This window comes from Salvia hispanica, chromosome 4 (assembly GCF_023119035.1).
Source record: "Salvia hispanica cultivar TCC Black 2014 chromosome 4, UniMelb_Shisp_WGS_1.0, whole genome shotgun sequence".
In the NCBI taxonomy this organism is placed as follows: Eukaryota; Viridiplantae; Streptophyta; class Magnoliopsida; order Lamiales; family Lamiaceae; genus Salvia; species Salvia hispanica.
The window spans coordinates 39,291,195-39,317,905 of record NC_062968.1 but is presented as its reverse complement, the minus strand read 5'-3'; the positions used below and the strand labels follow the sequence as shown (position 1 = coordinate 39,317,905).

The 26,711-nt window shown below is 37.7% G+C and overlaps 2 protein-coding genes across 2 annotated transcripts; one reads left to right on the top strand and one right to left on the bottom strand.

Annotated features, from left to right (window-relative positions):
- Window positions 1-4,681: 4,681 nt before the first annotated feature.
- LOC125221036 (wall-associated receptor kinase 5-like) lies at window positions 4,682-13,935 on the bottom strand. The gene is made up of 4 exons (XM_048123161.1): window positions 13,640-13,935; window positions 8,366-9,297; window positions 7,837-8,007; window positions 4,682-6,099 (listed from the first exon to the last, which is right to left on the bottom strand). Exons 1-4 carry the CDS (start codon window positions 13,933-13,935, stop codon window positions 4,835-4,837), a joined length of 2,664 nt encoding a protein of 887 aa, XP_047979118.1. The 3' UTR covers window positions 4,682-4,834.
- Window positions 13,936-21,905: 7,970 nt separating this feature from the next.
- LOC125221035 (protein FAR1-RELATED SEQUENCE 5-like) lies at window positions 21,906-24,264 on the top strand. Its single transcript, XM_048123160.1, has 3 exons — window positions 21,906-22,309; window positions 22,737-23,758; window positions 23,864-24,264. The coding sequence occupies exons 1-3, from the start codon at window positions 21,906-21,908 to the stop codon at window positions 24,262-24,264; spliced, it is 1,827 nt and encodes a 608-aa protein (XP_047979117.1).
- Window positions 24,265-26,711: the final 2,447 nt, after the last annotated feature.

Genomic DNA, 26,711 nt, shown 5'->3' with positions numbered 1-26,711 from the left:
TACGGGTTTGATGCCGGAAGGATTGTCTTCTAACCAAAAGAAGAAGTTTTTGAGTGACACTCGCATGTATGTTTGGGAAGACCCTTTTCTCTTCCGTCTTGGTAGTGATGGAGTGATTCGAAGGTGTGTGGGAGAACATGAACACCTTCAGATTATATCTGCATGTCATGATTCAGAATATGGCGGCCACTTTGGAGCACGTAGAACTGCATTTAAAGTGCTACAATCCGGATTCTTTTGGCCATCTATCTTCAAGGATGCTAAAGCCTATGTAGAGAGATGTGACAGTTGTCAAAGAACCGGGAATATCTCTTGGAGGAATGAAATGCCGATGAATAATATCCATGAGGTGGAGCTCTTTGATGTTTGGGGATTAGATTTCATGGGGCCTTTTCCCAAGTCTAATGGGAAGCAATATATCTTAGTTGCAGTGGACTACGTTTCTAAGTGGGTAGAGGCTGAGGCATTACCTACCAATGATGCTAAAGTGGTGTTGAGATTCATCAAGTCTCATATCTTCAACCGCTTTGGAACACCTCGAGCCATCATTAGTGATGGAGGTACTCATTTTTGCAATAAGTTGTTTGCAAACCTCCTTGGAAAGTATGGTGTTCAGCATAAAGTTGCTACCCCTTATCATCCCCAAACAAGTGGCCAAGTGGAAGTCTCCAATCGTGAGATTAAAAGAGTTCTTGAAAAGGTGGTGAAGCCGTCCCGAAAAGATTGGTCTCAAAAACTAGATGATGCCTTGTGGGCATATCGAACGGCTTATAAAACTCCTATTGGAACTTCCCCTTACAAGATGGTGTTTGGAAAGGCATGTCATTTGCCGGTTGAGCTTGAGCATAAGGCGTTTTGGGCCTTGCAAATGTTGAATTTGGATTATGATTCGGCAACTAACAAGAGGATGCTTGAGTTGAATATCATGGATGAGTTTAGGCTGAATGCTTATGAGAGCGTTGATCTCTACAAGGAGCGGGCAAAGAAGATTCATGATGCAGCCATCAAACCTCGTCGATTCCATGAAGGACAGTTGGTCCTATTGTACAATTCTCGGTTGAAACTTTTCCCGGGAAAACTCAAGTCAAGATGGTGGGGTCCGTTTGTTGTGCACAAGGTGTATCCTTATGGTGCAGTGGATATTCGTGATCCTAAGTCCAATGATGTATGGAAGGTGAATGGTCAGAGGTTGAAGGTTTATCTAGGCGGTGACCTGTTGAAGGAAGAAAGGGAGGCGGTCGCACTACAAGATTCACAAGTGTAGACCCAAGGATGAAGAAGGTCGAGCCAACGACTATAAACAAAGGCGCTGATTGGGAGGCAACCCAAGTTTTTATTTCTTTTCTTTTATTTTTATTTTCATATGTTGGAGGTTTTGTTTGCTCAATTCTTTCCTCTAGCATTTATTTTGAATTGAGTGTTTCTTTATGTTTTGTTTTGTTTTGTTTTGTAGGAGCATATTGGAGCTTATGAGAGAGCACACCTACAATGGAAGATACACCCACCCTCCCACCCATATGCTACGGATTTCATGCCAAGTTTGGGGGAGTCTTCTATCCCTTTACTTTTTATGTTCTTCTTTGCTTGCATTGAGGACAATGAAGCATTCAAGTTTGGGGGGGTTGTTTGAGTTTGAATGAATTTTATGCATGATGCATGTTTTCTTGGGTGTATTGTATGCTAAAGGTGTTTTGAATCAATGTAACTGACGGATGCATGCTTTATCTTCGGCTTTCTGGTTGGGAAATCTTGTTTGATTTTACTTGATCTTTGAAGCTTAGGATGGATGGAATCTGTGCATTGATTTATTTGAAAGAACATTTTGTGACTACAACCGATTTCTTGAGTTGAGGAGAGTATGAAAGTCATATGTCTTGTGGAAATTATCTTGGATTGATTTGCTTTATTGAGTTGGGTGCTTGCATTCATATGTGTCAATGATATGGGATGATAAGGCACTAGGATGAACTTCATGGCCAAATATTCACATGCCTAGTCCAACAAATGATCCCCTAGAAGCCACTTTGAGCTTAATCCCCATTGTTTTGTACAAATACTTAGCCAATTACTTAGCTACTAAAATAAGCCTCATTTTAGCCTCATCAATAAACCTTACTACTATTTGGGTGCTAAATACACGTTTGAGCTTTGTTGATTGTGTTGTGAGTGTTGGGTGGTGTTCGATCAAAGTTTAAAGATTTTTTCAGAATTGATGTAATGTATAAGTGTTGAGAAGGAAGTTCTTTGTAAGGAAAAAGACGGCCTTCAAATTGTAAAAGTCGAGGCCTTTGAAAAAGAAGAAAAAAAAAAAGGAAAATGAAAAAAAAGTGAAATAAAGTAGAACTTCCATTGCTTTGTAAAGATGTACTCTTGTCTAGAAAAGATCTCAAGTTTGGGGGAGTGAAAGTATGGGTTGTGAAATGTATATTGTTTGGTTCTTTAGAAGGAAGTTGTAGGAGTGAAGAATTTGGCACTCAAATATGTAGTTTTTGAGCTACTATCCATATTTATCCTACCTAATCCCTAGCCCCATTACAACCTATAATTTAAGACCTTGGACCTTATTGTTGATACATTGTGGATGTTTTGTAAATAGCTTGGTAGAGTTAAAGAAGTTTGATTTGAAATCCGCGAGTCTATGTGATAAGTAATGCTTGACGAGTCAATGACGACGGTTTGAGTTGTAGGATCTAATGTTTGGACTTACTTTGAAGTGCACCTTGACTTGAAGTTCTAGGTGGATGAGTGATGGTTCATGAGAGTGGGAGATTTTGATTGGAAATGTTGGGGGTTTAGATTTTGTCATTCATGTCCTTACATGATTCTTTGTGATGAAAAACCTTTGTGAGTTGAACTCTGAAATATAATGCTTTGAGTGATCTTGCTCGAGGACGAGCAAGTAAATAAGTTTGGGGGTATTTGATGTGAATCAAATGATACTAATTATACTCCAAGTTTTCTCCTATTTTGTATATTTAAATCATCTATCAATTGATCATTAAGGTTTGATTATTATATATTAGTTGATAGATGTACATGTTGAGTAGGGTCTGATTGAAACTGTTCGTTGCCTATCAAGATGGTGTCCAAATTCTTTTATCTTACCACCATTATCTTCGTCTTTGAAATAGCTTCGCGTGGGTATATTGCACGCCTCAATCGGAGCTCGGATGAAGAAGTTATGACCATTTGACGAAGGTTGCGCGAAGCAGTCAAAACCGGCAAAAACGCCCGGGTCGGGCGTTTTCAGCATTAAAAACGCCCGGGGACAGTGGAAACGCCCGGGTTGGCATAAAAAACGCCCGGGTTGGCACCATTTTGCCCGGTCGGGCGTTTTTCTCGAAAACTGCCGAATTTTAGGTTTCAAATTGGTTTCCGGGGCGGTTTAGCAAGACATTCAGACATATTCAGACACGAGAAAAGGGAGAGGAAAAGAGAGTAAGAGAGGAGGAAGAAGAAAAGGAAGAAATTCCGGCCAACATTCCGACGATCCGTCTCCAAATCCCAATTCCACTCAACGAGAGCATGGTTCCTATGGTTTTTGTTGCAAATTCTACCATGTGTTTAGGCTAAACTCTCTATGTTGCTCCAAGTTGTAATCTAGGCTTTGTATGGATGTTTCTACACCTTTGAACTCATGTGTTTGTTACCAACAATGTGCTTAATGTTTATACACTATGTTTTTGGCTAATAATGTAGTGTTGTTCTTTCCTTCGCTATTGTCTCTTTAACATAGTTTAGGAATGTTAGATTGTTGGTATGCTATCGAATTAGATTTGTTCAGAGGATAATTTGATAGTGGATTAAGTAGGTGATCATAGTAGATGTTTATTTCTCTAGCGCTTCCGCAGGAGTTTATAAACATTGAAGATTGGTTCATAGGTTATGTGTTCAGCTAATTGTGAACTATTCATCGTGTACATGTTCAGTGTATGTGATTAGGTTGATGTTTTAATCCCTTCATATGTTTCGTTGTATAGGTGTAGAACAATACAAGCCTAGTGAGTAACTTGGAGTGGCATATTTTCTCATTTGAATAGTCTTTCTTTAGTTAACTTGTAGTTTTATTTCGTCAACATCTTTCAAAACCAAAAATCAAATCTTTATGCTACATCTTTTTAAGTTTTTAAGTTTTAAACAATCTTCTACCTCCCTGTGGATCGACACTTGAAATATTACTAACGACGCTGTAATCTTGCAGTATCGTAGTATTATTAGAGTTAATTAATTAAACTTGATATCCTGTGTGCACTGAAGCAGATACTCTAAAATACGCATCAGTGACGGATTTGTTCCGCTGCTAAATTTTGTTGTGTTATTTAGCAACTTAATTTGGTCAAAATTGGGATTAAAAACTTTGACCGTTAAAATTTGATGGAATAGTTAACTTTGGACCGATTGTGATCTTGAAATGTTTGGGATCCAAAAATTCAAAAGATAATGTCTAGGACCAAAATCGTAAAATGAACATATGTTCAAGACCAGTTTTGGCCTTTACTCTTATATAGTACTCCTATCGCAATAATTTATACTACTCAATTAATGCGGATGTCCATGTTATTTTATCGATTACTAGAAAAATGGGAGAAGCCCCAATAGTAAAAAATTAGAGCATTAGACAACTGAATTTATCAGTCACATGCAAAAAATTGAAACTAAGATTGGACTTGGAAACTGGAGATTGGGTGATTTATATTGTAATTTATCCAACAATATTGCATTGATTCTGTTGGGGTTCAAATCATCCCAAATTGCGGAATTAGAAAATGTGATGTATCGACATATCATACAAATGTGGAGTTCGAATGTGCATTGACGAACCGAAAGCACTTGATCAATAGGGGTTATTCTTCTTGTGAGGGAAAATGTTGGGACTCTGATCACTGTTCAAACTGTATTGGCCGGTTAAATCCCCAGAGCTGATCGGCGCAGTGTAGAGATCTTCCCCCGATTCAATCCGAACACTATAGAGATCGGCAGCAGCTGCGACGTCGTTCTGATTCATCAACCCGACCGATTCCTCCTCGTCTGCACCTTGATTCGCCCATGGATGTTTGTTGAACTTCCTCAATCCTTCGAGCTCCATCGCCACCTCCTTCATCGTCGGCCTGTCTTCGCCGTTCAAGTTCAGGCACCGCTTCACCAGCTGCGCCATAGCCTGCAGCTGCTCCAACGATCCTTCCCTCACCACTCTCGGCTCCAGTATCGGAAATAGTTTGTTCTCCTTCACCGACATGCAGAAATACATTGTTAAATTGCGCGTCTCGAGGCTCCTCTCCATGTCAATGGGCTTCTTCCCCGTCATCAGCTCTGCCAGAACGACTCCAAAACTATAAACATCGCTCTTTTCTGTTAGCTGGCTCGAGTGGAAATACTCAGGGTCTAGGTAGCCTAAAGTTCCCTGGACCAGTGTTGTCACTTTTGTCTGGTCCAAGGAAATAAGCCTTGAGGCCCCAAAATCCGAGATCTTGGCAGTGAAATGCTCGTCAAGCAAGATGTTGGCGGACTTGACATCCCTATGGATGATCGGGATGTTGGCCGCCGAGTGGAGGTACGACAGGGCGCCTGCAGCCTCTGACGCGATCCTTAGGCGGCTCTCCCAGGACAGCCAGGCGGCCCCGGCCTTGTTGAAGTGTTCGTAGAGCGTGCCGTGGGAGACATACTCATAGACCAACAGTGGCACCTCAGCCTCCAGACAACATCCCAACAGTTTGACCACATTCCTGTGATTGATTTGCGTCAGTATCACGACTTCATTGATGAACTGCTCGATTTGGCTAGCGTCCATCACTCGCGACTTTTTGATTGCGACGATGGTGTTGTTGGGCATGATGCCTTTGTAGACCGTGCCGTAGCCTCCTCGGCCTAGGATTCGGTCATCGGCGTAGTTGTTGGTGGCTTTCTCGAGCTGCTCCGCCGTGAATATCTTTGTGGATTCCATGGAGTTACCTTCTTCGGTGGAGGAGAATTGTTGTTTCAGAAGCATACCGCCGTTTTGTTGGAAAAATTTCTCTCTTAGTTTTATCAATTTTCTTTTTTTGAGGCTGAAATATATCAATGTTGCGACAATAATTAAGGCTAAGAAACTCAATCCGGAACCTGCATTATTAAACAACTCCAATAAGATCATAATATGATGAAAAAAAAATACAAGTAATCATCAAAATAATTTTCATCCAAAACATAACAAATAACGAGCAAATTCTTACATAATTTTAATTTTGGGCAGCCTGAGCAATGGTTCAATTTTATAAAAAACATGTTTCTGTCGACTATATCTTAATCATTACTACCTCCGTCCCATAGATGTCACAATTTTCTTTTTAATTTGTCCCATAAAAGATATCACATTTTCATTTTTGAAAAAAGTTCTCTCTCATATTAATATAAAAATTATATTTTTTCTCTCCATCTAACACACAAAACAAAACCTTCTCGTGTTATCCCACAAGTGTGACATCTTTTGTGGGACGAAGAGAGTATTTCCTTTATGTAAATATACTTAATTATCCAGAGTGGTAATTTGAATTTTATGCATCATAGTCATAGAAGAAGATAGTTAAGACATGACGAAAATACATTTTAAATCATTTTAATTAAGATAAATCTAATATGGAGAAGTTATCTACCTTATCAAATTGCCCTTTATTTAAAGCATTTAAAATCTTTCACATTTATTTTTATTTCTTTATTATTTATAATTTCTATTTTAAATATGAGATTACAAAAATGTTAGGACTCTGTTACTAAAAACTAAAATTACATAATTAAATTAGAAAAATACACATTAGGTAAAATTCATAAATCAAATCAAATGAAATACATAATACAAATATATAAATCTAAATACTTTGAAAAAAATGTACTCCCCCGTCCCTTAAATTTTGTCATGTTTTGACCGAGCAGAATTTTAAGATATGTAATAGAAATTGAGTTGAAAAAGTTAGTAGAATGTGTATCATACTTTTATACATTAGTTTTATAATAAAATAATGTGAGGTCTACTAAAAAAATGATAATAATAAAATGTGATAAATTTTTAGGGACGAACGAAAATAGAAATAAGTGACAAATTTTAGGGACGAGGGAGATTATGATTTTAATTTAATAAGCACATAATTAAAAATATACTAATGTAAACACATTACAAAATATACATAATTTAAATTTAAAATGTATACTTATTTAAATAGTACAAAATACTTACGTAAAAAAGACATAAATTTAAAATAACAATCGAAAAAAGACAGAAAAAACTGATTCTAGAATTAAAAGGAAAAAAAGTTGAAATTAAAACTGGTATGCAACCATTGCTTGTCTTATTTGTGCTTGTGCACGCACTAAATGCATACGAAAGCGTGCTTAGGGTAATCGCAGTACCGTACTTAAGCACTAAGCACTTTGCGGTGTGCTTGCCTATCATCGGGATCCAAATGCCTAAACTAGTACGTACTTCTTCAACCGTTATAGTAGTATAAATATAATACTAGATCTATAAGACACTGGCAATCATATCTAAAATCGACACATAGTTCATCAACATAATAAAAAATATCCTAATGTAAATATATTACGAAAAATGCATAATTTAAATTTTAAATGTATATAGCTGAAAATATATAATTTAAATACAAAATACTTAAGTAAAAAAGACATAAATTTGAAATAACAACTGAAAAATACAAAAAAAAAAAATGATTCTTGAATTAGAAAGAAAAAAGTTGAAATTAAAAAAAAATAGAGAGATCTACAAAACACTAGCAATCATCTCTAAAATCGACAGATACTTCATCAATAATTATAGTAAAATACGAGATGTGAAATCGTGAGAATTACCTAAGACAATTTTGATGCTTCGATTTGATGAGTTGTTACCAATGCAACCTTTACCATTCTTTCGACCATCCCCAATATGCCCTTTAGGACAAAAACAATCGTAACCCCCTGGTTTGTTCAAGCAACCTTTTTTAACACAATCGTCGAGCCCCATTGCGCATTCATCAACATCTACAAATTGAATAAATACAAACCACAAAATTTAATAATTAACCCACTTTAAAGGGCATATTAATTTCCAAATAAATCACTAAGAATAGTCAAATTATGATTTACCCTATACTTTTCAAAACTGAAATAGTAAATCTATCGTTTGTATGGGTGACAGTTTGTCACATGATCATAGGTTTCATCAGAAAAATGTCTCCTCGAATAATTAAGAAATGGAAAACTTTGATGATTTTATCATTTTAGATTTATAAAAATATAGAACAAATCAGTACTATTTCTTCATAGCCTATACAGCCTGGATCTAAATAATAAAATTATGATTTACCCTATTTCTTCATAATAATAAAAAAAGACATACCTATACAGCCTGGATCTAAATAGGGGCTTCCTTCATAGCCGGGATCACACAGGCAACGGTAACCTCCCAAGCCGGTGGTGGAATCAACGCAAGCACTGTTAGCCTTGCAAGCGTAATCAGCCGCCGCTGCAGCTTGGTCGCACGTGCTATTCCCAATGGCCCAATCCAAGACGATGGGGACCGTCTCCTCGACCCGCTGCACGAAATTGGGATCAGAAAGGTCCGCTGCGCCGCGAAACTCGAAGTGGTTCTCCTCCCCGAAGAAGGCATAGCTGCACGGCCCGAAATCAGAGATATTAGTGTGGTTGTTCAAGCTGGCGAGTTTGGTCTCATAGTACAGGAGCCCATTCGGCAGCGAAGTCTGGCAGCAGCCGATGCCGGAGCACATGCCTCCGATCAATTCCTCCGCTCTGGAGCAGAGCGTCATACAGAGCGTGATGCTGTTGAAGCTGCGGCTGCCTTCCCCGTCCACCAGGGCGAAGTCGTCGCACCCAATCACCGTGAACTTGTTCAGTGGGGAGTAGCTCAATGGGGTCCCCCTGATGTCGGAGGAGGCGCTGTTTTCTTGAGTTGGTGCTCCTGCTTTGTCGTAGCATTTGCGGGCGACCACGTTGGAGATGCGCCAGCGGTCGTCGGAGATGTCGAAGACGCGGATGTTGCCGTAGAGGAGCTGTGGGGCGCCGAAGTCGGTGGTGCAGTTGAGCTCGAAGTCTCTGTTGAGGCCGCAGCCGGAGTCCATGCCGATGCGGAAAGGGTAGGGGACGATCAGGTTGCCGCACTTGCTGGAGCAGCCGGGTTTCGTGATAGTCGCGGCATTGGTGATGTTGTGTGTGTCTACGATGGTGGCGGCGTGTGTTGCTGCTGTTGTTGAGGTTAGGCCGCTCAAGAGAAGCCAGCTGACGAGGAGGAGTGTGAGCATTTTTGCTACTATGCTTCAAATTCAAATTGTTAATTTTGAAGTATAGTTAATGATAATATATAAAGTCGTAAGTTGACTTTGAGCAAGTAGGTAGAACGTGCGAGTCATGCGATAAGAGCATCCATGATAGGATCGCTCTAGCCCAGCTAAAAACTACCCATGTCACATTATCATGCCATTTTCACATCTTACCCATTGCCCTAGCCAAAATAATTTTTTTCTTTAAATAACACAAAAAACAACAAAACAAAATATAAATTGGGGAAAAAAAACATAGTTTAACTAATTTGAAAACCTTCATTGTATTACGATTTTGGAAAAAAAATACAACGATGAAACAAACATAAAAAAAAAATACAAACGTTATCAATGTGCAATCCTACGTGCCCATAACTTTTCAATAATATCGTCTGGAGTCGAGTACAGGCTTCTTGCTGGTGCATAGAAACAAATGCTTGGACCCTTTTAGCGTCATCGCGGAAATCCCCATTTGTACAGGGACAGTGGCCACACCGTGGCTTGGTCCGACACCATCTTCATTGGCCCAATCAGTGGGTTTTGGACCTTCATTGTCGACTATCATGTTATGCATGATGATACATGCGTACATGATATCAGCGATGCAGTCAGCATATCACTGGCGTGAATGACCCTTTATCGCAACCCATCACGAGTGGAGCACACCAAATGTCCGCTCCACATCATTGCACGCAGCCTCTTGTCATTGCGCAAAGTAAATCTTCTTTGGATCTGTTGGGCATCTGATCGTCTTCACAAATACGGGCCTCTAGGGTATATCCCATCAGCCATATAGTAACCCATATCATGCTGGTTGTCGTTACCTACAAAACTAATGGCTGACCCACGCCAAGGCACTGCTCATTGATGCACTTTTTATTAGCATTAAAAATACCTGCAAGTATACAGGGTAGATCTAGTATAGCTAAAGGTCAGTACCAGGATATCGAACACGGGGAATATAATTGCAACTGACTATTATGTACTAAGCGTCAAATACTATCTAGAGAAACATAGATTTGAGATTAAAATATATAAAACTAGAGATAAAGTAAAACAATAAAAGCAAAGAAGATAGAATTAGGCAAATAGAGGAATTTCAAGGATAATGATTTCACTAACTCTTTAGTTATTTTAATTAGTTCTACGTTCATCCGACTCAAGTTTTACCACGATCTCTCCCTATCATGCATCAATACTCATGTCACAATTATTGTATGAACATATAAGATAAACCAATCAAAGCTATCACCGATCAAAGATTGACAATAATCAAGGTCGGCCAATTAGTCGAACAAAAGTTCAAGAAAAATCAAGTGGAAACGAGTTCTGAACATTAAACATAAAAAGAACTACATAAAAGTCAATTACTATCAAACCTCAAAATTCTATTGTTTAGCAATCCATAGACAGATGAACTAAAACAATAATTAAAGTACGAGATATGAAATAAACAAACAAAACCCAAGGATGAATCTTGAAGTCTCCATGCTCCTCTTGCCTTGCTTCAATCTCCAAGAATGGTGATGCAATGATGGATGAAAGAATTAGGGTTGGAGAATGGAGGGGGAGCATGAAGGCTCCCCTTTTGGGGGCTATGGAAGGGTTGAAATCTATGAATGGGGTTATGGGGTATACATAGGCTTGCGAAGGATTTAAATTTGGATTTAAGTTTCCTCCAAGCATGAGGAAAGATGTAAATTTCGTTCGCCATACTAGAAGGAAAAGATTTGGCTTCACAAGGTAATATCTTCTTTCCTTCTTTAAATTTCCACCTAGGCTGCAGCTGGCAGCTTTGCGTGACTTTGGTAAAACGGACAAAACTCTCTCCACAGAACTCCGATTGAGGTGATTCTTGTACCATCTTGAATCTCTTTTCAAGAAGAAGAGAATGGTGTGTAGAACGCTCTGATCGGACTTCAGGATCGCCGGCAAATTGAGTTTGGAGACAGCTATAGCGCGCCGCATTTTTGTGGCGGGCCGCCGCACCTTGGCCGGCGGTCGCCGCGTGCAGTCCAGAAGCTTTTGACTCCTTGTGGCGGTCGCCACGCAATTCCCGGCAGTCGCCGGGCGTGTCTTTGTCTCCGCTAAGCACTGGCGGTCGCCGGATGCCACCTGAAGTTCTCCAGATTTCCTGCTTCGTGTTTTAACTCCCTTTTTAGGCTCAAATATGCACATTTCTCACAAAACATGTCAAAATACCAAAATAGATAAAATATGCAAATAATGGACATGTAATGCAACTTTGACATTAAAAACGGACCAAATAATGGCCTTAAAATACTGCAAAATGCGAGCGTATCACTCATTGAAAAAGGGGCGATGACTGTGGGACATTGATGTCGTTATTCGACCCGGTAACCCCTAAATACGCATGCCAAATCCACAGCCGATAGTCAGCAATAGCTTCGAGGATCATTGTGGGATTCTTGCCTTTGAACCCGGTCATGTACATCCCTTTCAGCGACAAGGTAGTTCTTGCACTCACAATGCATACAATCTATGATGCCCAACATTCCAGGAAAGTCGTGCACTCTCCCATGTAAATTCATCAAACCTTGGCAGTCGAGAGGGGCAGGCTTTTAAAGATACGTATCCCTGAATATGTGGATGATGTGTTGGGACTACCGCAGTGGAAGACACGGAAAACAAATAGGTCCTTAACGGATCTATTTAGATGATTATGCATTCGATTCCAATTTCATGCAATAAACATAGATGTATAGATTACACATCAAATAATTACATAACCATGCATATTTGACATGTATTAATTTGTTACCTCTTTATCCATTATTGGATTGACGTTGCTAGCTGCACCACCCGGAGATCCTTGGTTTATCGACCATGAATCTTCTGTACTATTCCCTTGTCATTGATCAATCATCCGTGTGTGCGGATCTTGGATAATCAACAAATAGCTTTGAAGAGATCTAGGAATACCAATCACAAAATACGAGATTGTCTCGATCTAATCTTATGAATTAGGATAGATCAAGAACAATAATCAAAACCCTAATTCTCCCACGTGCTAGGCATGAAAATCGAGACCAAGAGAGAGAAGGAGGGAGGCGCCGATTTTGCCTCCTAGTGTTAGGGTTAGAAGTGTGTTGTGTAATGTGTGGTGTAGAATTAATGGGCTAGTAAGGGGATCCATGGAATGATTTAGGTGTTGGACTCACCCATTAGATAAATTACTAATTAAATCAAATGACCCATGATTTAATATATTATCAATGGAATATTATTTTGTTCCACTAAAGAATAATATTGCACTCCCACTTAAATCACCAAATTACAAATAACTTGGGTCAATTTTATTTTATAATACTTCCCGCGTTTAAGATTATCTTGATCCGTCAATTTAATTCTTTTGTCTGCTATGTGACTAGAATTAAATTAATTCTCCAAAGAGTTTTCTAGTTTGAAACTTTATTTACTATTCGTGGAATAAATTCCAACTGCGAAGATTTCTGAATAATAAATTTCTTTTTCAAACACCTCATTGGGGATCACCCTTTTAGGAATTTAATCATATCACACTGGGCACGCGAATTCTATGAAATAATATTCCAATACCTTCATGTTATTCAATTACTACCACCCAAGATATCATGTTTGAGTTACGTACAAACTCTCTCCCATATTGATAAGTGAAAATGGCGTTTGATTAAATAAACAATATTGATATTAATTTCATAGACTAGAAAATACTAAATTTTCTGAAATATATATTCTTACAGTAGATAGCAAAAGAATACATTTCGTATTAGATCCTTTCAGTGCTTTACCACACCGGTGTTATTAATCTCTTCTTAGGTAAGAGAAAATTATCAAAAACACCGCAACCATACCAATAGGTAGCCAAAGCCTATCTAGGTTGTGAATACGTTTTTCTTCTTACTAGATCTGGCCAAGTCCCCTACTGGAAAACTCATGAGGAGATTCATCGAATTTCCTTACTTGACCTTCTTAGTAAAAAGCCTTAGACTTGTTTATCATATTTCAACAATAAATCAGAAATAATAAACCATTATATTATATTATTTATTCTCATAATTAGGTAAACAAGAGGACGTGGCATTTCTCGTATACATGCACAAGCTGACTGTACAAAGGCATGTACGCTCGAAGCATCTTTTAGTATACAAACCCCAACATGATGTCCCGAAAAAAATTAATCAGACATTCGAGGGCAGTCGTTTCGCCGATGCGAAGGTACTCGTCGAACATATTGGTCACGCCTCCATAAGCCAACTGCCTAATTGTAGCGGTGCACTTTTGGCGATAGCCCGGGTCTGCCGCTCGCATCCTCTCTTAATTGGAAATACTTGTACCAGGCCTCTAGCACTGACACGATATGCAGAAAGAGCGGTCGGTGCATTCTAAAATGTCGACGGAAAAACGGCTCTCCCCACCGCGGCTCCTCAACAAAGTAATCATCAAACAACCGTTGGTGGGCACTGACGTGGTCCCGGGCGACTGTACGTTGATGCTGTATCGGGCGAGGGACCACCGGTTGACTCTGTTGCTGCATGTGTGGTTCCAGCAACCGATCTATCTCCGCAGATGTCCGCTCCCATAACTTGTCGTCGATTCGCTGCATTGGATCATCATCACCATCATGAGCCATTTTATATAGGTGGAATGAGAGAGGAGCAAAAGATACTCGTTAAAACAAGTGGTGTGCATAAAATGAAGTGCAACGAGTCATATATATAGAGTTGAAATATTAAAACAAAATCAATTATAGGCGTCCGCCTTGCTCTCGTCCTTGCCGCTAGCCGGTTGCAATAGTGGACTAGCCCCCAGCTGAAGACTGAGAACCATTTTTGTCGTATGGTAGAAGACTTTGAGGGAAGACTAAGAACGGATTATAATCCATAATTATTTATTTTTAATTCTCTACTCTTTCGCAAGAACACAACACCTACATCTATACTCTTCCGCAAGAGCATGCTCTTACATTATTCAAAAGTCCCACTATTTTGTTATTTAATTTAAATACTTCAATTACTAAAAACATTTCCACAATATTAAAATGCATTCAAAATTTCCGAAATACTATTACAAATGACTAAAAAATTAAAAATTACATAATTAAAATCCTAAAAATTAAAAATTACATAATTAAAATACTAAAAAAACAAAATTTTGATTTTTTATTTAATCTGAAAAATCAAATTAATATTGGGAAGTGAGAAAATATTTTTTTTATTTAAATCCGAAAAAATCAGATTTTCAATTTAAAAAAGAATGAAAAATGCCAACGGCATTGCCCTTGGCGAATTACATTGTGCCATGTCGGTATGCTCTTCGGCACGGCGGTGCTCGTTGGCAAGAGCACGTCGGTGCCGTCGGCAAAAGCACAGGGGCAAGCACGGTACTCGCCGCGCCGACGGCACGACAGCTACTCGTTGCGACGAGCACCGACGGGGATGCTCTTACATTCATGTGTAGAATGTACCTATCGAATTGTGAAGTCAATAAATTAAATTATTGCAAAATACTTTGTCCCAAAAATTAAATTGTCGCAAATAATATAAATTAAGAATCCAATTCAGATCGAGACAATAGTAGTTCTCTTAAATGGGAATTGTATTGGATAGCATATTATTCTTATACCATCTCCAACCATACTCCATAAATGAATTTTTGTGTAGAAATTCTCTCCAACCATACACCAAACTCAAATCTATTTTTGGTGTTTTTTGTGAAACAACACCAAATATGGTGTTACTGCAAAAATTTTGTGAGACAAAACCCCAAAAATAGTGTAAATTTTGAATTTGGTGTAAATGGTTGGAGTAAAACTACTTTTTAGCGTGACGTATACTCAAAAATGAGTTTGAGTTTGGTGTAAATGATGGGAGATGGTCTTAACTATGAGGTTGGACCAAGTGTAGTTATAAGTTAGCTGGGAGTGGTCCCCTCTTGTGGAGGTCCCCTGCTATAGTGAAAACAAGCCGGGGCAACTGTGCTACAATAAGACAGCGTTTTGTATCAACTCCTACAGCCATCACTTTCAATTAAGGTTACTCATGATCATGATGTGCTAGTGCTAGGCTAGTAAATTAATTTAAACAATCGTTTAAGTTAAAAACAATTTATTTATGTTTGCACTACTACACCGTCCATATTGATAAAATACAAACTTATTTAATAATTTATCGTAGTGATTTTACTTATATAATATTTTGTTCATTATTAATTTTGCTAATTTTTTTTTCTTATTTAAAAATTATTTTAACTATTATTATAAACTAATGTAAATATCAATAATTATTATTTAAAGTATTAACTAGAGCTTAATGTTTCGATCAGGAGTAATAATTCCAATTCTAATTTATTTTAACTAAAAATTATAATAAATTTGTAAGCCCAGTTTTTTTTTTATTTATTTATTTAGGGATAATTGTTATTAAATCATAACTTTTCATCGATTTTAGCTAATTCCATAATTTTGAAACTCAAATATAATATTTCAATTATCTCATGATTTGACAAAATTGAAACTAATATGGTGAAATAAAAAATATGATATAATAACAAAATAATGCCGTTTTCTATACATCGACATATTTTAATTAACACTCTAAATATAATGGTACTTTTTTTTTTTTATCAAAACTCCCCATTAAATTATTTTCTTGTCATATTAGATTTTATCATATTATATTTCAATTTCAAAAGTTATGATATTAATAAAAAGTCAACAAAAAATTATAATTTAAGTAATACTATAATCATTATTCCTTTAATTTATTAACTCTCCATTGTAAGAGTACTTACAATTTACACTACTACAAAAAATTTTACCATAAAATTTTACAAAGGGAGTTTCAGTTATTCTTTAAAATTATTTTTAGTGTAATATGATTATATTATAATTGAGAGTTAGTAAATTTAAATTTAAATTCAAAATGACTTTTCAATTTGTTGATTTTTTAGTTAAAATGAATTATAACTAGAAATTAATAACTCTACAACTGATTAGCTGTAACTGTAATTTTAAATAATAATTAATATTAACAGTTAAATAGTACTAGAATTTAAATGATGCTGATGCAACTGTATTAAAAAACATTGAAATCTAATTAGTAAAATAAACATTCCATGAATTATTACACGTAAGATGGAAAAACAATTTATAGCAAATTACTTTATAGAATTGTTTTATTTCAACGGCGGCGGCGGCGGCGGGTGTGGACGGTGGAATATTTGAATACTCCTAACTAAGTGTTTCAATAAAATTTGTAGAGTTTGATACAAAACGCTGTCTGTCGTATTGCAGCACAGCTGCCCCTGTGTTTTCAACAGGGGATCCACTCCCATAAATAGCTACCTTCAGAGCATCTCCAGCTGCGGATGTCCCGGCGGGCATCGGACCAGCGTGCCCGACGTCCGTCGCGTACGTCCGCCATTACGCGGGAGGGAGGCGGACACGGACGTCCGGTGCGGACACGGGAGATCCGCGCCCCGCGGTGTTGCCGGGACGTCCGTCGCGATGGCGGGCGGACGTCCGATGCGATTTTTATTTTTTATTTTATTTTATTTTATTTTTACAAACTCTATATATACGGCTCCTTGAATTTCATTTCATTCGCACCACTTGTTTTAACGAGTTTCTCTCTCTACATTCATTTCTTTTGACGATAAATGGAGCACTACGATAGTGATTCCCCCGCCACGAGCGAGTCACAAACGCATAATATTCCCTCGTCGTATATTCCCTCTCAAGTCGGGGGAAATACCGGCGGAAGTGCACCGATGTCCGGGATGATTCCCGGAATGACGACGATGATGCAGCAACCCCAAATGACGGGGATGATGCCTGGGTACTACAATATGTCCGGGATGATGCCCGGGTACTACAATATGCATGGGATGATGATGCCCCAGATGCAACAGATGTCGGGGATGCAACAGATGCCGGGGATGTCTGCCGCGATGCCGGGATCGATGTCCCAAATGCAACAAATGCCAAGGATGATTCCCCAAATGCAATTGGGGATGATGATGCCCCAGATGCAACATGGATCCACTACCGCTGCGGGAGGGAGCAGGCAAGGTGTCTCCCAATCACCTGTGGACAATGTCTATCGTCCGTATATAGATTTATTGTGCAGTGATTCTCCCTAGCGTACTTCGCTGGAGACTCGTACTGCCCTGGAGACTCAGTTCCCTGGCGTCGAGATGTTCTCTTTTGAGGAGTTGGGGATAATTCCGCGGACGTCGCCAGCCACGCAGCCAGCAGAGCCACCGACGACGACGCGGAGGGCGGGTAAGAGCAAGGCCACTAGCTCGCGTGCGGCGACCGATGGTGGGGCGGGGGAGGAGGAAGGCAGCAAGAGAAAGAGGACCGTTTGGAGCGTTCAGGAATGCGTCGCCCTGGCAAAGGCATGGATTAGTGTAGTCGAGGATCCATACGTCTTGGCCAACCAGCACATCGAGAGAATGTGGTGGCGCATTAGCCAAAACTACCTCGAATGGAAACCGGCCGGCGGGAAGCCTCACGATGCAGAGCAATGTCGGAAACAGTGGGAGCGGCTGAGGAGACAACTCAGCCGATTTGCCGGCCTCCACCAAAAAAATATCCGCTCGGCAACCAGCGGCATGACCCCGAGGATGTGAAGCTTCTGTCTCACCAGCAATTCCCCGACAGTGAAAAGGGGTTCAGGGAGTTCAAATATTGGGAGGTTTATCTTGAGGTGGAGAATTCCCCCAAGTTTATGGCGGGGGTTGAATCTGGGTGGCCGAAGCGGACGAAGATCAACGCCTCCGGCGAGTACAACAGCAGTGCCGGTTCCCACGAACTCCCCGAAGCCGAGGCAGAGATCCCGACACCTCAATCGTCTTCCCGCCGCCGTCGCCCGATTGGGCAAAAGGCCGCGATGCGGATGGCTAGGGGAAGTGCCAGCAGGTCTTAAGAGGTCCAATCGGAAGCTCCTCTGATCACACCCGAGCTCAGCAATCTCGCCGAACTGTAGATGACGCAGTTCATGATCGAAACAACGGAAAAGTGACATGCAGCGACGGATCCCTTATACAAGCGGATGTTGAAGGATGGGAGACAGTTGAGGCTGCCACCCCTGCCCGATGTTGACGCCGCCACCGGCGATGAGGACGACGACTCTGACGACGGGGAATGAGACGGGGGGCGCCACTTGTCGAAGCTTCCACTTGTTTTTTTTGTTGGTTAATTTTTTTAAAATAATTATGTACTTTTTTTAAAAAAATAAAGTGGTTACATTTTCTCCATATTCGTGTCGAAATTTTAATTCCATACATTGTTCAATTCCGTAAATTGTTTAATTTGGTGAATTTGTGAATTTTTTTTATTGCGGTAAGTCCGCGCGGGAAGGCGGTGGGATGTCCGCCGTGCAGTGGGAAGTCCTTATGACGTTGCAATGCTGTGGGAGGTCCTTATGACGTGGCAGGAGGTGGTTTTGGGAAGTCCGTCGGGAAGGCTATGGGACATCCGTCCCCATTGAAGATGCTCTCAGGGCATATTTAATAACTGCATTAATTATCTAACAGAGTAAATCACCAACCAAATTAATTGAGTACGAAGTTGTCATTTCATCTGGTTCAAGAACAAAATAAACTCTACAATTGTGTTTTACTTAAATAACTAATTCTAATTAATTAATGGCCCACCTCGTAAACAATCTTCCTCCGAAAAGAAAGTATCTAACTAATACTCCCTCTGTTCCATAATAGTGGAAGCATTTTTTCCCGTCACAGAGATTAAGAAAATGATGTATAATGAAATAAAAAGATAATAAAGTAAGAGAGAAGAAAAATAGAGAGAATAAAATAAGAGAGAAAAAGTAAGTAAGAAGAAATGTGTTGACTTTTACTACTAAACGGAGAAATGTCTCTACTACTATGGAACGTACCAAAACAGCAAAATGACTCAACTACTGTGGAACGGAGGGAGTATTTGTAAATTGTAATCTCCCCGTAATAGGGGTGAGAAAAAAAACCAAAAACCGAATATTCGAACTGAACTAAACCAAAATGTTGAAATTCGGTTCGGTTTTTTCAAATTTTCGGTTCTGTTCGGTTTTGAAAATATAAAATTTTCGGTTTTCCAGTTTGGTTCGGTTCAGGCAAAAAAACCGAAAAACAGAATTTTATTTTAAATATAATACTATATATTCTATTAATTTAATATATTAAATTATGTTATGTTATATATATATATATATGATCATGATTAATTGAGATTATTTAGGATAATTGAGAAATGAGATGCAATATCATCTACTCATTTTTATTAAATGAGTGGTCCAGATTTTGCCACACAATAAATATTATTAGATTAATTTAATATGAAAGGGTAAAACTGTCTTTTCGCGCATTTTAATATAGGGTTCTTCATCATATTCCATTGATATTGGCGATTCTGGTGATAATTTAACTATTCAATCATATCACTGATTGAATCTATTATAACGATTTATGATTCAATTGATTCACAAAATTTAGACTCAGACGATTTCAATGATATCTGATTTGCGATTCAATTTTCAAACAACAGACGACCAGTTCGACGGATTTCTGTGTTGATTTTGAAGTTTTTCGGTCGATTTTACCGACTTTGATTCTGTTTATATGTTTTATTTGTTTATCTCCAGTCAAATTTGTTCCTAATCAATTTTTTTTTTATTTTCTCATCTTTAGGTTCGATTTCAGTTCGTAATCAACAGCTAAGTGTTATTTGATGGATTCTTCATCTTATTCCGAGTCTACGTCGACGAATGGTGGAGGTAGTTTGGTTTGATTTTCATTAACATGATTTTTTTGTGTTATGTTGGTGATTTATGCTCTGTTGACATGACTTGAAAATCTGTTGACATGATTTATGTTACTTGGTAAATATTCTGTGTTGTTGTTATGCTCTTTGTTGACATTTTGTTTCATTAACATTATTTTGTTGTGTTATGTTGGTGAATTATGCTCTGTTGACATGATTTATGTTACTTGTTAAATATTCTGTTGACATCGTGTGTTTGAATTGGTGTATTCTAATTAAACTGGACATTTTGATCCTGGTAATTTGAAGCATGTTCTGATAATTTGGCTTACATAACTTATAACAATTGTCTAAGAGTTTTACAAGAGTGCAACCACCTCTTTAGATATAACTATAGGGGTAAGTTTCTGCTTTAAGTGAAGTTACTTGAGAAATCAGCTCAATAATTCTTGACCGAGGAAATAAACGTTAGTCTAAGTGGATCAATGTTTGGTTGGATTTTCTTGAATGTAAAAGTCCATATGATATAACCATAATGAGAGTCCTTAACTTGACATAAAAAAATTGGTTAGTTATTGGCTAAGCAAAAGACCATAAAGCCTGAGAAGGTTGAGAAACATGGTTGAGTTTGGAATCTATGGATACTTTAGGTTACGACTATTAAACCCTTTTTTCTTAATCAGTTATGAGCTTTTAAGGGAGAAGTATGGGTTATGAGCTCTTTGTTGACATTCTGTTTCATTAACATTATTTTGTTGTGTTATGTTGGTGATTTATGCTCTGTTGACATGACTTGAAAATCTGTTGACATGATTTATGTTACCTGTTAAATATTCTGTTGACATCATGTGTTTGAATTAGTGTATTTTAATTAAACTGGACATTTTGATCCTGGTAATTTGAAGCATGTTCTGATATTTTGGCTTACATAACTTATAACAACTGTTTAAGAATTTTACAAGAGTGCAGCCACCTCTTTAGATATAACTATAGGGTAATTTTCTGCTTTAAGTGAAGCTACTTGAGAAATCAGCTCAATAATTCTTGACCGAGGAAATAAACGTTAGTCTAAGTGGATCAATGTTTGGTTGTATTTTCTTGAATGTAAAAGTTCATATGATATAACCATAATGAGAGTCATTAACTTGACATAAAAAAATCGGTTAGTTATTGGCTAAGCAAAAGACCATAAAGCCTGAGAAGGTTTAGAAACATAGTTGAGTTTGGAATCTATGGATACTTTAGGTGCAGACTGTAAAACCCTTTTTTCTTAATTAGTTATGAGCTTTCAAGGGAGAAGTATAGGTTATGAGCTCTTGGTTGACATTCTGTTTCATTAACATTATTTTGTTGTGTTATGTTGGTGATTTATGCTCTGTTGACATGACTTGAAAATCTGTTGACATGATTTATGTTACCTGTTAAATATTCTGTGTTGTAGGATATATTATTCCAATTTGCAAGCCTGAGTTGAGGCCTTATGAAGGTCAAAAATTTTCTTCCCTTGAGGAAGGAATTTCCTTTTATGAAAAGTATGCTCAGGATGCTTGTTTTGATTGTCGAAGATTTGGAAATAGGTCTAGTGGTGGTGTTGTTATTTTTCAGTATGTTGTTTGCAATAGACAATGATTTCATACAGTAGATTCGTTGGATGTTGATGTAAGTATATCTGAGGATGGTAATGTGTCTGATGATGATGAAGTATCTTCAAAGAAGAGACGTAGACGTGGCACCAAAAGGTGTGGATGTGGAGCGAGAATTAGTTTTATGTTTTTTTTTTTTCTGATTTTGGTGTTAAGTATTACCTTGTGCATCAATTCGTTGAGGAACACAATCATGCTATGGTTGACAAAGATCATAAGCGATTTATGAAAGGTAATCGCAGTTTGAATGATGTTCATCACAAGTTTGTTGAAGATTGCACCAAAGCTAACATCGGTCCTACCTCAACTTTCAACTTATTAAAGGAGTTTTTCGGTGGTTATGATGTTGTTGGGTGTACGTTGAATGATGTTAGGAATTGTTCTCGTGATATTAAAGAGAAATTGAAAGAAGTGGATGTTCAAATGATCCTAAATCAGATGCGAGAGAAGAAGAGAATTTGTGAAGGCTTTTTTTACAAGTATCAATTATCACCTTATGTTAATAAGTTAGTGAGCTTATTTTGGTCTGATATTGAGTCTCGGAAACATTACCATATGTTTGGAGATTTTGTAGCATTTGATACTACATATTCGACAAACAGGTAGTTTATTTATTGTACTTAGTACTCCCTCCGTCCCAAGGTATTAGACCAACTTTCCTTTTTGGGATGTCCCAACATATTAGACCCATTTCATTTTTTAGCAAAAAACATCTATCTTATTTTATTCTCCACCTACTTTTTTCTCTCTTCTCTCCTCTACTTTTTCCCTCTCTCATACTTTACTCTCTCCACTTTAACTATTTAAATATCAATTCCTTAAATCATGTGCCCAAAAGAAGTGAGTCTAATACTCCGGGACGGATGGAGTAATTGACAGACATAGTAGTTGACATGGTAGTTGACATAGGATATACATTTGTACTTTGCATCATATCTGATTTAATAGTTGACATAGCATATACCTATAGTTGACATTGGTTATCATAAAAATGTGTTGATGTTTTGTGTTGATCTATTTGTTCAATAGGTATCGTATAGTGTTTGGTCCATTTACCGGGAAAGACAATCACGGGTGTCCTATTGCATTTGGAGCTGGTTTCGTATCCGGTGAGAATTGTGATGCATTTTCATGGCTTTTCACTGTATTTTTTGAATGCATGGGTGTTGCTCCAAGAATCATAATCACTGACCAAGATTGGGGAATGAGGCTTGCCATTGAGAAGGTATTATCTGGTACAAGGCATCGTTTGTGCATGTGGCATATTATGAGCAAGTTGTTTGAGAAGATACCTAAATCTATTTCTGATAGAGAAAAGTTTAGTAAGGAGTTTAAGTCTTGTGTTTGGTCAGAGTTGTTAGATCCGGATGAGTTTGATATATTATGGACTAGTATTGTTGAAAAATATGGTGTAGAAGATCATAAATGGTTTAAGGATATGTTTGCTATTAAACATATGTGGATCCCAGCCTTCTTTAGAGATGTTCCTATGGGTTCTTTAATGAGAACAACATCTTTTTCAGAATCTGAAAACAATTTTTTTAAGAGGTACTCGAAACCGTTGTTTAATTTTGCTGACTTCACTCTTCAGTATAATAATGCCATTGATGCTCAAAGGAATCAAACTGAAAGGCTTGACTATTATGATTCTGTAATCACTCCAAAATATGTCACTGATTTAGCATTTGAGAAGCAATTGGCATCTGTATACACAGATAGGATGTTTAGAGTGGTACAAGAATTTATTGCTGAGGCTGATAAGAGTTGTCGGATGATTAGCATGTCCACATTGGAGAACATCGAGGTCTTCAAAGTTTCTGATGCTAGAAAGAAGACCTTTACAGTTACTCATGAGATAGAGACTGAGTCTTATGAATGTGAGTGTAAACTATTTTTAAGGTGTGGTTATCTATGCAACCACCTTTTCTTCATCCTCAGAAACAAAGATGTCAACAATATTCCAGAGAAATATGTTGGTAACCGTTGGCTTAAAAGTGAATTACTAAAGGCAGTTCATGGTCTCACGAGTGATGAAAGTGCGTCTGACAGAGGTATGCAAACTATTTTCTATAGATATTTCAGTTTAAGTTTTAGCATGTGTTGTATAAGCTGTTGACATATCTTATATAGGCTGTTGACATTTTATATGTGTGCAGGTTCTAACAAAGATGACAAACTACAGATTGCTAACAGGTGTCATGGTCGTTACTTTGGTCTATATCAGCGTGCTTTTAGGAATAAAGATCATTTGATTGCTTTGGATAATTTGCTTGCGGGTATTGGTCCTCAAATCTTTAAAGATGACTGTGTTGGATCGTCGTCTATTGAAACAAATGATTCAATCATGAACATATATGGTATTGCTGTACCTGAAGAAATAACTGCACATGCTCCAGATGTGGTTAGTACAAAAGGAGGTGCAAGTGACAAGAAAAGCAGGATTAAGTCAAGCATAGAGAAAGCAATTGAAAAAGCAAATAAACCTCATATGCGTTGTGGAAAGTGTCATAAAGTTACCGATCATAATGCTAGAAGTTGTGGCAGAAAGGAGACATGATTGTTTTTTAGTTGTTGACATACACTACAAATTATTGACATTTTCTTATTAGTTGTTGATATCTGATTTTACTCTCTATTGACATCTGTTTTATGATTCTATTTTTTTAATTTTAAGTTTTGTTTTCTGAGTTGTACACATTTATACAAGGTGTTGACATTTGGTTATAAGTTGTTGACATTTCAGTACAAGTTGGACTCTGCCTTGCTTTCGTGCTCCATCATGTTTTTAAGGTGCTGACATACTTGGATTTTACATGGTTTTAGAGGGTGGTTTTGTATGAATTTGAGCATATTTCGTCTATTATTAGGCGTGTTTATATCTACTTCTCTATTATGTTGGTATGTTAACCATTTTGTTAAGAATGTGTGGAAAAAGGTACAAAATATGTGGATGTGCAGCAGCCTTGGTTTGAGACAATATTTACTGGAGATTTTGAAGTCCAATCAGCCCCTAATGCATACCAATCTCTTCGTCTTCGAAAGAGCTTCGTGTGGGTATCTCACACGCCTCAATCGGAGTTCGGTAGAAGAAGTTATGGCTGTTATACGAACACTGCGCTGTCCAGAAAATCTCACGCGGCCGGGTGAATTATTACCCTATAATTCCACCCGGCCGGGTGGCGTAATTATGCCTGCGAGATTCCAGAGAGTACCAAAGAAGTCCCACCCGGCCGGGTGAATTTCTAGTGGATTAATTCCACCCGACCGGGTCCGTCATTTTGGCGTTTTTTAGAGCTGAAACGCAATTTTTTGAAGAAAAAAAGAAGAAGGAAGAATTAGGTCAATTCTATTCATTCTCTACCGCTGTGAAACACATAACCCATCTCTCTCAAGCACTCTTGGAAGAAGATTGAAGATTCAAGCTTCAATTCCTCCGCCAATTGTACTCCGTATCATGTTTTCCATTGTTTTCTTTAGTTTAGACTTGTTTTCTTCCATGAATATGAGTAGCTAAATTTCTTTTATGTAGAATTCTTGGTGAAGATGCATTGATTTATAGTTTTAATCCAATTGATTTCGTTTTTATCTTGCTCTTGCAATTGTTTGAATTATTCTTGTGCTTTTTCCTAACAATTGCTTGATCACCAATTGGGAGTGTAGGGTTTCTTAGAATAATCGGGAGATGAAATATTTAACCTTGAAAGAAGAATTATTCACACCTTAATTCAATAAAACTCGGGAGAGTTGAGGTTTTGAGTGGGATCTTTAATCTAATCGAACTATTAGGAGTTAGGTCTAAGAATTAGAAGGGGACTTCAATTATTACACCTAATCTACGGATTTCTCACCTCGGGAGGGGGTTTAATCTATATTTGTGATTGATTCAACAATTCTGGAGACTTTAAATGGTAAATCGGTTTCAATTGGGTTAGGCTATGAGTTGTGCATCGGATCCTTGAATTCTGCATATTTCTCCATCATTTTCTGCAGCTTGCTTATTTGCTCGATTGTTTAAGTGCTTACTTTTAATCTTTGATTTATATGCTTTTAGTAGTGTTAGTTTCAAACCCAAAATTTCGATCGTCTGGATAGTAGTTGAAATTTGTTCGTGGTACTTAGGTCTACACTAAATTGTCTCTGTGGGATACGATATACTCTTGCTTGCTGTTCGCTACGATAACCATGTACACTTGCAGGTATTATTTGGGTAAAATAAAGTTGAGTCAGATGCACATGTCAACAATTGAAAATCATGTCAACTATATATACTGGCCATGTCAACAACTAATATAATTATGTCAACTATGGTGCACATCGTGTCAACGGCACATACCAGTCATGTCAACTACGGTACATATCATGTCAACTACACGTACAAGTCATGTCAATTATGTTACAACCCATGTCAACTATACGGACTAGTCATGTCAACAACTAATATAATTAACTATAGTGCACATTGTGTCAACGGCATATACTAGTCATGTCAACTATGTTTCAAGCCATGTCAACTACACAAACAAGCCATGTCAACAATACATAGAAAACATGTTGACAACAATTTTAAGTCATGTCAACTACACGTACTAGCCATGTTAACAACTAATATAGTTATGTCAATTTTAAGTTTCTTTTTTAATTATAATATTTGTTTTCCAAGTTGTTGACACTTTATACAAGCTGTTGACATTTTGTTATAGGTTGTTGATATTTCAATCAAGTTGTTGACATTTCAATACAATTTGTTGAACTGATTAACATTTGTTATAACTGCTAATTTCAAAAGTCAGAATGCATAATAATCATTTTAAAACCAATCCAAAAAATAAGTTAACATCAAACATTAAAATCAGTTTTCGTTCACTTCCTCTTTCTACAACTAAATAACTTCTTGTATTTGTTATTTAGCTTAAGCAATTTGTCCATGTTTACTTCCATCCAATCATGAGCCAGTTGTAACATTGGCGATCTCTGGTTATTGTAAATTGATGCAATCATCGTGCA

What these genes read in the sequence shown, in the direction of transcription:
- LOC125221035 (XM_048123160.1), top strand. Translation starts at nt 21,906, where the DNA reads ATGGTTGACAAAGATCATAAGCGATTTATGAAAGGTAATCGCAGTTTG. An exon ending in ACTACATATTCGACAAACAG is followed by an intron (nt 22,310 to 22,736) that starts GTAGTTTATTTA and finishes TTTGTTCAATAG; the next exon opens with GTATCGTATAGTGTTTGGTC. An exon ending in TGAAAGTGCGTCTGACAGAG is followed by an intron (nt 23,759 to 23,863) that starts GTATGCAAACTA and finishes ATATGTGTGCAG; the next exon opens with GTTCTAACAAAGATGACAAA.
- LOC125221036 (XM_048123161.1), bottom strand. Translation starts at nt 13,935, where the DNA reads ATGGCTCATGATGGTGATGATGATCCAATGCAGCGAATCGACGACAAG. An exon ending in TTTAGATCCAGGCTGTATAG is followed by an intron (nt 8,008 to 8,365) that starts GTATGTCTTTTT and finishes TTCAATTTGTAG; the next exon opens with ATGTTGATGAATGCGCAATG. An exon ending in AAGCATCAAAATTGTCTTAG is followed by an intron (nt 6,100 to 7,836) that starts GTAATTCTCACG and finishes TTAATAATGCAG; the next exon opens with GTTCCGGATTGAGTTTCTTA.